Source organism: Rana temporaria, chromosome 12 (genome assembly GCF_905171775.1).
Source record: "Rana temporaria chromosome 12, aRanTem1.1, whole genome shotgun sequence".
In the NCBI taxonomy this organism is placed as follows: domain Eukaryota; kingdom Metazoa; phylum Chordata; class Amphibia; order Anura; family Ranidae; genus Rana; species Rana temporaria.
The window spans coordinates 32699819-32712390 of record NC_053500.1 but is presented as its reverse complement, the minus strand read 5'-3'; the positions used below and the strand labels follow the sequence as shown (position 1 = coordinate 32712390).

Below are 12572 nucleotides of genomic sequence, written 5' to 3'. Positions count from 1 at the left end.
TGGCCATGACCTCTTTTGGCAGAAAGCCTTAGAAAGTAACTGTTACCCAGGTGGACTCAAAATTGAATTGAAGGCAAAACTTTTACAATCGCATGAATTCATAATTTGAAAAATACGAGGGGCGTTCAAGTTGGACTGGTAATCTTTTTACAGCATAAAAAGGAATGCTAGCGTGGCGGTACTACACGCACTAGTGTCAAGTGTGACCTATTTCTGATAGGCGGTGTGCCTAACGCAAGCCAGTCCAGAGACCGTTAATTAAGATGACAGGCAACAGTGTTGGTGCATGCTTGGAACAGCGCGTGGTGATGAACGAAGGCATAAAACAGCGGATATCTACAGAAGATTTCAAGTACAGTACAGTGCTGAGATGGTATGAATGTTTCAAAGATGGCCGTACGTCCGTCAGTGACGATTCCATCCATAGTGGTTCCCAGCCCACTGCAGTCATTCCTGTGAACATTCAGCGATGGGACGCCTAATTCTGGATAATCGATGCATAACCTGACGTGAAATTGCACAAGAGACCAAATTTTCGGTGGCAACAGTGAACACAATCCTTCACAGACCTTTGCATTTTTGCAAAGTTGGCGCACGCTGGGTACCAAGACAGCTTTCAGCTTTTGACAGCCACAGAAGAGTTGAAGAAATAGCGGAAACTGCAGACAAAATGGCTGGTTTGATCTTTAAGTGCGTCCAGTTTCTCCAGCAACTCGGCTGGGAGGTATTGCCACATACCCCTTGCACCTGTTTGGACCCCTAAAAGAGTTTCCTCAAAGGTCAGCATTTAAGCACTGATGATAAAGTGAAGCCGGCTGTCCTAGAATGGTTTAGGTGTACTGACAAATCTTTCTATGCCAAAGATTTCCAGACATTAAACATTGGGATAAGTGTAGCAAGGGAGTATGTAAAAAAAAAAAAAAAAAAAAAAAGCCCATTGTATGTTGGCAGCACTTTTTGGTGTGTAAGATTACCTTTTTTGTAAACTGTATTCCTTAGTTTCTATAGTTAATATTAAATGTCGGGGGGGGGGGGGGGGGAGATTAAAATTAAAAATAAATTCATAGTGTATGTTTCCTCATGCTTACCCTTTAAAAATGCTCATGCGCAGCCGTTTCTAATCATCGTGGTATCTTTGTGTTTCTTCTAATACATAATTGTACTGCCTTTGTTGGCCCTGCAGAAAACCTTGCTGGGAAGTGATCTAGAGCAGGGGTGCTCAACTGGTCGCCCAGAGCCCTCTGATGTGGCCTGCAACCTCCGGCTCTGGGATGGTGGGTCAGTAAGCCCAGAACGCGGGTTGCCAACCCATCGTCCAAGAGTATCAGAGTGAATGGAGTGGAAGAAAGTGGCTGTGGGGGGAGCAGGAGCCACATAAGCTGATGCTTTTTCTAAAGGCACTGGCTCCGGTCCCAGGCATTTGGTATTGCTCCATCTGGGAAAGGAACCTTTCTCAGACCCGGTTCACACTGGGGCGACACGACAGGTGGCTCAGCCGCCTGACGTGTCGCGTCCAATTGAATGCAATGGAACCATTCTAATAGGAGCGACGCAAGTCACTCCGACTTAGAAAAAAGGTTCCTGTAGTATTTCGGGGGCGGCTCGGGGCGATCTGCGTTGACTTCTATACAGAAGTCGTTTTGCGAATCGCCTCTGAAGTCGTCCTCAGGACGACTTGCAGAGTCGCCCCCGAAGTCGTGCCGCCTATGTGTAAACCGACTCGAACGGTCAGCAATGCCCAGAGACTGAAAGATAAAAGATCAGTTTATCAAACATCACCGTTTAGCAATGGCCATATGTGTTAAACATCATAGTTTTGCAATTGGCATTAATGAGCACTTGGCTTGGAGAAGAAGAAAAAAAAAGTCAAACCACAACAAAAATCTTGCTCAAAAACAAAACCATTCGCTATATCAGAATTTTAGTGTGAATACATCGATCTTTCCCTTTTTATTAGAATGGGGGGGGGGGGGAGAGGACACATATGTGTACTTTTCAGCATTTTCATAGCAATGCTATAGATCGAGATATGTAATAATATTGTAGCCATAAACCAGAAATAAACAAGATGTCAAAGTCCTGTGAACATTGCAACATCAATCCGCATCCACCACAGTGCAAACCCCTTACAGAGTTTTTTAAAGAGGAACTGCAGTCTGCTCACATAATTTGTAATAAACATATTTGCCATTCTGAAGCTTCCCTCCAACTAGGGTTGTCCAGATACCGATACCGAGTATTTGCGGGAGTACTCGTACTCGTGCAAATGCTCCCGATACCTAAATAGAATACTTTTTTTGTATTTATCAACATGTTCTATGAAAATTCTTTGAGTTTTTTACTACTGCGTGACAAGCAAATAAAACATTTTTATTCATTTTTACTCATTTTTATTCTTTTATAATGTCTTGAGTTAGAGTTCTTCATAATTCTAAAGAAAATATCCTTAGTCTGTATTGTGGTTTGAAAACTGTCACATGACATTTAAAAAAAGTATCGGTATTCGGTATCGGCGACTACATGAAAAAAAGTATCGGTACTTGTACTCGGTCCTAAAAAAGTGGTATCGGGACAACCCTACTACTTTGCATATTTTATATATACTGTGATTCTGTACTTGCCAAATATGCTCCAGAAATCTTCCTCCATTGAGTCTGGCTGCAACCATTTTAACTGTGGGCAGCTGGAGCTGCTGCCTGTTCACTTCCTGGATTTACAGAGGCTTACCTCCAGCTCTGTAGCTTTCATTGGTCCTCTTATGACTAATCCCCCCTCCGTTCCTGGCAAACTCTCTCGATATTGAGACAGGGCTGTGCATGTTGTAAGCCTAGGCTTTTTTTTTTTTATCAAACAGGAAGTGGGCTGTATAAGATATTTACTGCCAGAATAAAAATGTTTTGCTATCCAAAGTTAAAACAATAAGGGCAGAAGATTTAATAGATGGGAAAGTTGAAAAATGGACTTAAAGTGGAGGTTCACCCGAAAAGTAAATTTTTAACATTAGATTGATGCTCATTTTGTCAAGGGGAATCGGGTAGTTTTTTTAAAATCGAAGCTGTACTTACCGTTTTAGAGAGCGATCTTCTCTGCCGATTCCGGGTATGGGCTGCGGGACTGGGCGTTCCTATTTGATTGACAGGCTTCCGACGGTCGCATACATCGCGTCACTATTTTCCGAAAGTAGCTGAACGTCGGTGCGCAGGCGCCGTATATAGAGCCGCACCGACGTTCGGCTACTCGTGACGCGATGTATGCGACCGTCGGAAGCCTGTCAATCAAATGGGAACGCCCAGTCCCGAAGACCATACCAGGAAGCGGCGGAGAAGATCGCTCTCTAAAACGGTAAGTACTGCTTCGATTTTAAAAAAACTACCCGATTCCCCTTCACAAAATGAGAAATAGGGTGACCACATTTCCAAACTACTATTCAGGGACACCCCCCTTCCCAAAAATCAGCTTGTGCTGTAACGAATCACAGCACAGTGATGGACACAAGAGGCGGGATTTATAATTTCTCCAATCGCACACAGGGGGCGGGATTGTGCTCCTCCAGGCATTCCCGGCAAGGACAAGTACTGTCAGTGAGTAAAGTGGTGATGTGACAGCCTTTTTTGGGGGCATCAGATCGGCCTGGGGGGTGTCTGTCAGTTTCATTCCGGGACACTGTATTGTCCTGGAATGAAGGTGCCCGGGACAGACCTGCAAAATGCGGGACTGTCCCGGGCAATCCGGGACACGTGGTCACCCTAAAGTACAGTCCAGTAGATCTTGGGAATTCCTTGTTCTTGCAAATCCTGGTTTTCTCCTGGAGCTCAGCCTAACCTGATGCCAACAGGTGCAGTGTTATCAGTAAAGTGCTGTGGTTTTTGGGGACCCTTTGGAGGGAACATATAATGGGAGATCTGGATTCAAATGTTTCTTCTATAATAAATTGTATTTTAATTTTCTGGTATACTGTGTTCAAATGACCATTAAGTCCTTAAAGGTCTTTTCACTGGTGGGTGTGTACTGTACATGTAGGTATGTATGTTTATACAATGTTCTATCCTTTTCTCTCTAAGGGGACACTCTGAAGATCCTGAATGGCATATCTCATCTGGAAGTGAAAAAAGGGGGTCAGGCTGAGCTGCGTTGTGTGATCCAGGGGACTCCCCCTCTGGCTGCTTCTTGGGTGCGCAACAAGAAACCGGTATGTGAAGCTGCAAAAGATACCCAAAGACTTGAGATAAGTCAGGAGCAAAAGAGCCTTCAAGTTGCTAGCTGTAAAAATGGGGTTCTCCAGCTGGCTAGAACACATGTACCAATAACCTCGTTGTGGCCCCCCTTCTTTTTTTTTTTTTCTTTTTTTTTTTTTCCCCTAAATGGCTTTCCTTACCTTAGTGCAGTCCTCCTTCACTTACCTCATCCTTCCATTTTGCTTTTAAATGTCCTTATTTCTTCTGAGAAATCCTCACTTCCTGTTCTTCTGTCTGTAACTACACACAGTAATGCAAGGCTTTCTTCCTGGTGTGGAGAAAGCCTCTTGAGGGGGGAGGGGACGAGCAGGAGTGTCAGGACGCCCACTAACACACAGCTCCTTTATCTGCAAAGTAGAGTGTCCTGACACTCCTGCTCGCCCCCTCAAGAGGCTTTCTCCACACCAGGGAGAAAGCCTTGCATTATGGTGTGTAGTTACAGACAGAAGAACAGGAAGTGAGGATTTCTTAGAAGAAATAAGGACATTTAAAAGCAAAATCAAAAAGGATGAGGTAAGTGAAGGAGGACTGCACCAAGGTAAAGGAAGCTATTTAGGGGGGAAAAAAGGGTACCTTTAAAACTAGTCCTAAAATTTAAAGGGTTTGTAAAGGTAACATTTTTACTTCCTTTACCTTGGTGCAGTCCTCCTTCACTTGCCTCATCCTTTTTGATTTTGCTTTTAAATGTCCTTTATTTCTTTTGAGAAATCCTCACTTCCTGTTCTTCTGTCTGTAACTACACACAGTAATGCAAGGCTTTCTCCCTGGTGTGGAAAAAGCCTCTTGAGGGGGCGAGCAGGAGTGTCGGACGCTCTCTACTTTGCAGATAAAGGAGCTGTGTGTTAGTGGGCGTCCTGACACTCCTGCTCGCCCCCTCAAGAGGCTTTCTCCACACCAGGGAGAAAAGGGACTTTACCTCACTGAATAGCCATATGCTACAGTTTCTACCATCCCTTCCGACTTTCACAACATGTACTGTAAATGACAATTACAGGACTGAATTGGGGCCTAGCTGTACAATAATATATTATGTAGTGTCATGTACTTCTTACACATTCTCACTCTCTCACTGCTCCTTGTTGTTTTGCAGATTATTGATGGTTCTCGAATAGCCATACATACAACAGATCGAGAAAGCTTCTTACTGATTCGAGAAGTGTGTGAGAACGACAGAGGAAATTACACCCTCTGTGTACAAGATCAGACTGGCAGTACACAGCATCAAACCACATTGACTGTTGTCGGTAAGTCTGCTGGCCAGTTCTGCACTGGCTGTGCATCTGTTTTTTGTAGTATGGACCAGAAATGTGGACAAAGCTTGGCATCGGACTTGGAAATATTGGGCCCCTTGCATAGAATTCCAGTGAATCTGTCTGCAGAGAAATAGGAACAATGCAGCTGATGACTTCTTAAAATTGGGGGTTTCCTCCAGTTTTGGAGGATATTGTTGAGCAAGAATGCAAACTTGAGTTCTGATCGTACTGGCTGCATACTTGCTAGGTAGTGGAGTGGATGAGCTTAACTGATGGGTATAATTGAACAAACAATGCGCGCACAGGCCTAGTGCATTACCATTACATTTTTTGGTGCCTACTCACAAAAGCCAAGGAATGAAGGCGTAGTAAAGATTTTGCTCTGAAGAAATGCCCTGGAAACGTGTCAGAGGTAGTCCGATTCATGTGATAACCCTGTGACTTCCGTTGTTTGGATCACCTTTCTGGGTTTTGATTACACTAGGAAAGGTTGCGCTCTTTTCCTTGCAGTGTTTCAGATGCTTATTCCTTCTCCGGTGGGTGTATTAAGAGCAGCAGCAGCGCCATTACTATTGTCTGATCCTATTTATGAGTCTTTTTTTTTTTTCTTTTTACCTACAAGCGGTGGAAGTATGAAAATCTGCGCGTTGTGTGTTTTTTGCATGTGGAACTTTTGAGGATGCGCTCACTTGTTTTATTTAAAAGCTTATGACCATAATGCACTAGGCCTTTGCGTCCTTTGTTTTTAAGATCGCCGATCTCATGAGAGCAGCATTGGGGGAGTATTCCTGCTCTAACATTTGATGGTTTATACTAAGGATGCATCCATTCAATTTTTTTTTTTTTTTTTTTTTTTTTTTTTTAGCAACGAGTAAAAGTACAGATGCTTTGTTTTTAAGTACTCGCCGATACCAATTACTGATGCCCATCTCCAGCATTTAGGGAGATCAAGATGAGGGGGGTCTCCATCTATCAATGTGCTGAGACCAAGTGATGAAGAAACACAGCACTCCCAACACTCGGCACTGTTGGCCCCAAAACTGCGAGGACCATGCTGGCATCCCTCCCTCCCCCCCTTTTGACAAGTACTGATACTTGTGTAAATGCCTAGTATCAGTGCAACCCTAATTTATACTTTTTGTTACCTGGTCGGCTTCTCGAGTATCCCTGACACTATGGTGTATAAGTGTTGACTGTGTTTTAAGCTAAGTCAGAGTTCTACCCAAAAGTGGAACTTCTGCTTATCTGTCGTGCCCTATTTGGCACCTTTCGGGGGGGAGTGGGCAACCTGTCACCACTTCTGTCAGACCAGCGCCAGCTGGTATGATGCCTGTGAAGGAGTAGATTCACAGCCGTGGAACTACACGTCTCACCAGCCAGTCTGTAGAAAATAACTCACTCAGCAATACTGTAATCTAGATCTGGTTGGACAGGTGACCTCTCACCACAATAGACCCCACTAGATGTAGGGCACCAGCCAGAATTCCTTCTGGCGTCTCTGTCCGGTGGACTGGAGTGCAGGTGGTCCCAGATGCTCTGAAGCACAGGCCGGTCCGCTGACTGGAATAGCGGGGCTGCTAAGAAGACATGCGCCCAGTTGGACGAGCAGTGGTTTAACCTAAAGGAGAAGTATAGGCGATGCTTTTTGGCTGTACTTCTATGGATTACAGTAGTGCAGTCCGTTCTGCTGACGTCACAGAGCCAGTCCAGGCTCTAAAAAGATCCTGGTCAGGATCCACCCACACACCTGGACTAGCAGCTCTCAGATTTTGTGAGCCACCCAGAGCCTGAGCCAGCCCCTCCACAGCCCAGCACTCCAGTGAGTGGGGGACTGGTGACTGACAGTTGCCATCTCTCTGCAGCCTGAAAACAAAGCTGAGTGATCAACTGTGCTTGATCACTCAGTTCTCGGTCTTGGAACTGGCAGGGGACAAATGCGGGATCAGACTAATGCTACATCCACTCCAGGAGTATAACTCCCTTTTTTTTTTTTTTTTTTTTTTAACTTCTCTTTAAGCCTGGGTAAGGGGTTCTTTACTGATAAGAGTGGTAAGGATGTAGAACTCGCCATCAAATTCTAGATGGGCTACCATACCATTAGGGGTTGTCCTGCTGCCTCCTGCAGCACCCTATTGGATGTTGAGGCCACCTGTGACTTTGAGGACCAGTAATGAGTTGTTGGAGAGGAGTGAGCCAGCCACTGACTTTTTTTTTGGGGGGGGGGGGGGGGGGGGAGTTAATAATTCTCATGTTGGCGTTTGATCTCAAATTTTAAAGCTTTGACGGAGATCTGTGCAATGCACCTGACTGTTCCTGCTTTGCATTCAGGCGAACGTTCTATTAAATGTTTTGAAATGAAAGGTTTACTTTATGGGTAAGGCACCTTTTTAGGGCTCAAAGCTGAAGCGGGCCAAAGTTCTGTATGTTTGTGTGTTTATTTTTTGGTCGCATGGATTACAATGAATACGTTTAGACCACAGTGATACCGCATCATTATTTGTTTACTGGTCTGTTGTAACATGAAGCACAGAAGGTAAAGCCAATATAATCGAATACAGGGTGTGGAGTTATTTTTTTCGTTGTGTAAAGCCAACCATTGCATCTGACTGACTTACTGAAGCTGGTGCTGAATGACATCATTGTGTTCATGTGCAAGGATCTCGTGACGATCAGTGCTTTGATATATGTAGGCTGCCATGAACCGATCATAATTCAACACCTCCTCTATCCCCCGGGTTGTTGAGATCTTTGTGCTGCACTTATTATGCAACTGTAATAAAGAGTCTGTTTGGTATGTGGTTAACGTGAATCACTTAATCATCCATTAACAGCCATTCAAAGTTGAACTCAAGGCAAACGGCTACTTTTAAATCTGAAATGCATTTATGGAAGCCGTCCTGCCTGCCAAGTTATACTTTTTAGCCATCTGTCCTGACATACCTGCCAAATAGCATAGTGACCTCCACTGCAACTTGGTCCTATAGTTATCATGGTCTCTTAATTGGACAGTAAAGGAAAGCAGAACCCTGATAAGGTCATTGGTAACCTCTCGTGACAATTGTAGCCCCCCCTGCCCTAAACGGGGGCTACTATGCTAATTTTAATAATTGGCTTGGCTTTAGTTGGCTCAGACTGTATAGTTTTTCACCTGATTTTTTATTTTTTATTTTTTTCTCTAAGGTTAGGTTTGCTTGTTCTCACTGTCCCCAGTTGATGTTAGTAGTATAAGATTTCACAAACAAACTAGGTTATGAATATTTAAATTTCCTTCAGACAATCCAGTAGGAGCTTCTTGACACTGGTGCATGCTGGGGGAGGATATAAATGTTCGGGACAGGTCATGTGCTTTCTCTTCCCCTGGGCTGAGGCCTAGGGACTTTCAGCTGAATGGAGCTGTGTTGTTGGGCCCAATAGCCTGTTTTTTTGCTGAAGTGGTCCTGAAACTGTCCTCTTGGTTTTGAGAAAGTGTGCCAAGGAGAAGACCAAGAGAAGGCCTCTTGCTGGAATAGAGCAGGAAGAAGCCTGGCCTTTTAAAAGGGCCGGTGACTCGGAGGATGCACTGACAATGGGAACGTGTTGCCAGGTTGAAAACAATGGGACACCGCAGTAATGCGTCTCTGCAAAGGCTCATTGCGGGTGGTATTGACCCTTTTTTGGCCGCTAGCTGGGTGTTAAATCCGCTCTGCTAGCGGCGACGAAATACCGACGCAATTCCGACGGTGTTAGCGGTGCTAAAAATAGCGCAGCTATACCACCGGCGCACCTCCTGCCCCAGTGTGAAGGGGCCTAACTGTTTGCTACAATGATATCCAGCTTCTAGACTGGGTTCCTAAAAAGTATGGTATAAGTAAACGAATGCAATACCTGGAATGTGTGGTGTGTGTGTGTGTGTGTTGTTTTTTTTTAAAGCAAGTATTGGTTTATATACGTGTGTGTGTGTTTCCACCCCCCCCCCCCCCCCCCCCCCCCCCCCCCCCCCCCCCCCCCCCCCCAAGTTTCTGGTTTGGCTATGGCATTTGCACATTTTATTTATATATATATATATATATATATATATATATATATATTATATATATATATATATATATATATATATATATATATATATATATATATATATATATATAATATATATATATATATTATATATATATATTATATATATAAAACCTGCTATCCTTTCTCAACAGATCGCCCCTCTCCTCCAGCAGGAAAGCCCCCTAATCTCAGCCCTGCCTGCCCTCCTCGCCTCACCCTCTCCTGGTTCAGGTCCATGTTAATGATGGTGGCAGTGCTATTCTGAGCTACAGAGTTGAAGTGAAACAAGTTGGACAGGACTTTTGGAGACTTCTAACGGACACCTGCGTCAACACATCATATCATGTAAGTTCGGGACTGGTGCCGGGTGAGCAGTATCGGTTTCGAATACGGGCCTATAACACCTACGGAGAGAGCGAGCCTGGGGACGAGTCTGAAGTCATTACCATGTCATCCGCTGCAGGTAAGGAACAAGTTTCTCTGGGTGCTTCAAGAACTAAGCTAAATCCTATTTGAATCTAAACTGGCCACATGTTGTAATTTTGTATTTTGATATCGGAATACATGGCAAATTACTGCAACAGAAGTTTGTATTTGGTGATTTAAAAAGCTCCTTGTTTCTAAAATGTCAGGGAAATGGAGGATTACCAAGGCAATGGTCATGAATTGGTGGGGTATGTCATATTATTGTTGCTTTAGTATACAAGGCTGCAAGAGGATGTTCTCCCCAATTGAGAAGTGATGGGGGACAGGATCATTAGTGTTTTTTTAGGAGGGAAAAATTAATTTATGGAGGATGTATTTCAAATGTTAGAGCGAGCATAAATGGCTTAAGGCATGGAAAGCATCCAGTCTCTGTGGGCCATCCACAAGGTCCAAGTCTTTTTCTCTGGGTGATTGCCATCAGCTGCCACCAAGGTCTCCAGCTTCATGATTTCATTGAGGATCCGCGTCCATTCTATGTTGTTCAACAAAGGTTGAATTTCCAATGCTGAGAAATGGTGACTCGGGACAGTCTCAAGATATCTTTCAGATTTTTGGCTAGAGACCCTGGAACCATCGACGGCAAAGCCACCTGGGGGTGGCAGAAATATCTGAAAAGCACATATATGTGGTAAAAACGGTGGTGAGCAGGTGACAGCCACACCAAATATGCACATGGGTACCTCGTTCTTCTGAACCAAAGACAAGCAAATGGAGCAAGAAGCTTCCCACTCATAAACTGGTGATCAAGGAAAAATGAGGGAAAAGCGGAAACCGTAAACAAAAAAAAGTCCATGTAAAAGTCTATAAAGCAGGGATATGCAATTAGCGGACCTCCAGCTGTTGCAAAACTACAAGTCCCATGAGGCATAGCGAGACTGACAGCATCAAGCATGACACCCAGAGGCAGAGGCATGATGGGACTTGTAGTTTGGCAACAGCTGGAGGTCCGCTAATTGCATATCCCTGCTATAAAGCCTATATCTTGTTCCATACAAGACCAGTGGCTGCTCCTTGTAAGAATGAAGTAACTTTGAGGGGGAAAAAAGACACAGCAGAGCGCCTGACTAAGTGCAGTAGTATGGGCACAGTTTTTATTGTACACATGCACATTTATTTATATACATACCGTATATACTCGAGTATAAGCCAAGGACCTAATTTTACCCCAAAAAACTGGGAAAACGTATTGACTCGAGTATAAGCCTAGGGTGAGAATGCAGCAGCTACTGTAAGCGGAGAAGAGGGTCAACAATGCCCATTTGCACACCCCACTGTGCCCATTGCCGTCCCACTGTGCCCATTGCACCTGACAGGCGTCCATTTTTTAAAAGTCGCGGCTTCCTCCTGGCGTTCCGTAATAGGCATTTGACACTGTGTTCTGCCTATAACGGAGGTCCTCTCATCTTCGGACTCAGTTTCCCAGCAGACATTGTGTTCAGTGTTCCGCCAATCATGGACATTCTTTCATCCTCGGACAAGAGAACGTCCGTGATTGGCGGAAAACTGAACACAGTGTCTGCTGAGAAACTGTTCGGATGAGAGGACCTCCGTAATAGGTGGAACACGGTTTCAAATGCCTATCACGGAACGCCAGTAGGAAGCCGCGACTTTTTTTTTTTTTAAATGGACGCCTGTGAAGAATGCAGGTACACTGACTCGAGTATAAGCCAAGGGGGGGTCTTTTCAGCCCTAAAATAAGTGCTGAAAAACGTATACTCGGGTATATACTGTACTTTTTTTTTTTTTTTTTTTTTTTTTTTTTTTGTGATCCTGTTTGCTGTGATCTGTTTCAGAAAACTGATCTTTGCAGATGTAAATGAATGATTAGCTGTTTACATCCATTTGTACATAGAATTGCTATCAATGGATGGATGAAAAACAAACGTCTGCATGTGTGAAAGGGGCCTTAGATACAAGCAACTATGTAGTGAAATAGACTGCCCATACAATCACATTGGTTCACTACGAAGTTCTTGGTATACCCCAATGTTATAACGTACTCTGTCAAGAATGGCAAACAACTTCTTTTTTTTTTTTAAGGGGGCATGACGGGGGGTGTGTCCTATGCCTGCATACTTTTGGTTATAGGTGTCCCTCATTCCCATCTCAAAAAGTTGGGAGGTATGGCTGCCTGTAACGATTGGGTTTATAATTTAGTAGTTGCAGAATTATGACGATTCCACTGTTCTGATCACTCAGCAGATGGAGAGTCAGAGTGTGAAGAGATTGAGGAATACAAGACGGTCACCATGAACACCACAGACCGTGTGGATGCTTTGTACACCAGACTGGAGAAGCTCGGAGTGTAAGTGTTGGGCTTTTAAAAATACAAGGACAGCTATTGTGATTTTAGTTAAAGTGGAACTAAACCCTCCTATCCTTTCCTGCCAAGGAAGCCGCCATCTTGGCCTGTTGGATCTGCAGTTGCCATGGTGCTGCTCATGTGATCAGTATGACACCAGCCATTGGATGGTTTGACAGTCTGGTTTAGAGCACGAGCAAATGTAGCTTTCTCGTTATTCCAGGACTGTAATTTGTTTATTGAACCCGTTAAATTGAT

General features: G+C 44.1%; 2 protein-coding genes across 4 annotated transcripts in view; both read left to right on the top strand.

Annotated features, from left to right (window-relative positions):
• Positions 1-9804, top strand: part of LOC120919399 (myosin light chain kinase, smooth muscle-like) — a 43600-nt gene extending 33796 nt beyond the window's left edge. For all 3 annotated transcript variants that reach the window (XM_040331553.1, XM_040331552.1, XM_040331554.1), the window contains 3 exons: positions 4062-4189; positions 5326-5479; positions 9679-9804. In XM_040331553.1, coding sequence (XP_040187487.1) covers positions 4062-4189; positions 5326-5479; positions 9679-9791 — 395 coding nt within the window. In that variant the 3' untranslated portion in view covers positions 9792-9804. The remainder of the gene's footprint in view (positions 1-4061; positions 4190-5325; positions 5480-9678) is intronic.
• The window catches only part of LOC120919397 (myosin light chain kinase, smooth muscle-like), a 31900-nt gene continuing 29118 nt past the window's right edge, over positions 9791-12572 (top strand). The window contains exons 1-2 of the mRNA XM_040331551.1: positions 9791-9989; positions 12212-12317. Coding sequence (XP_040187485.1) covers positions 9974-9989; positions 12212-12317 — 122 coding nt within the window. The 5' untranslated portion in view covers positions 9791-9973. The remainder of the gene's footprint in view (positions 9990-12211; positions 12318-12572) is intronic.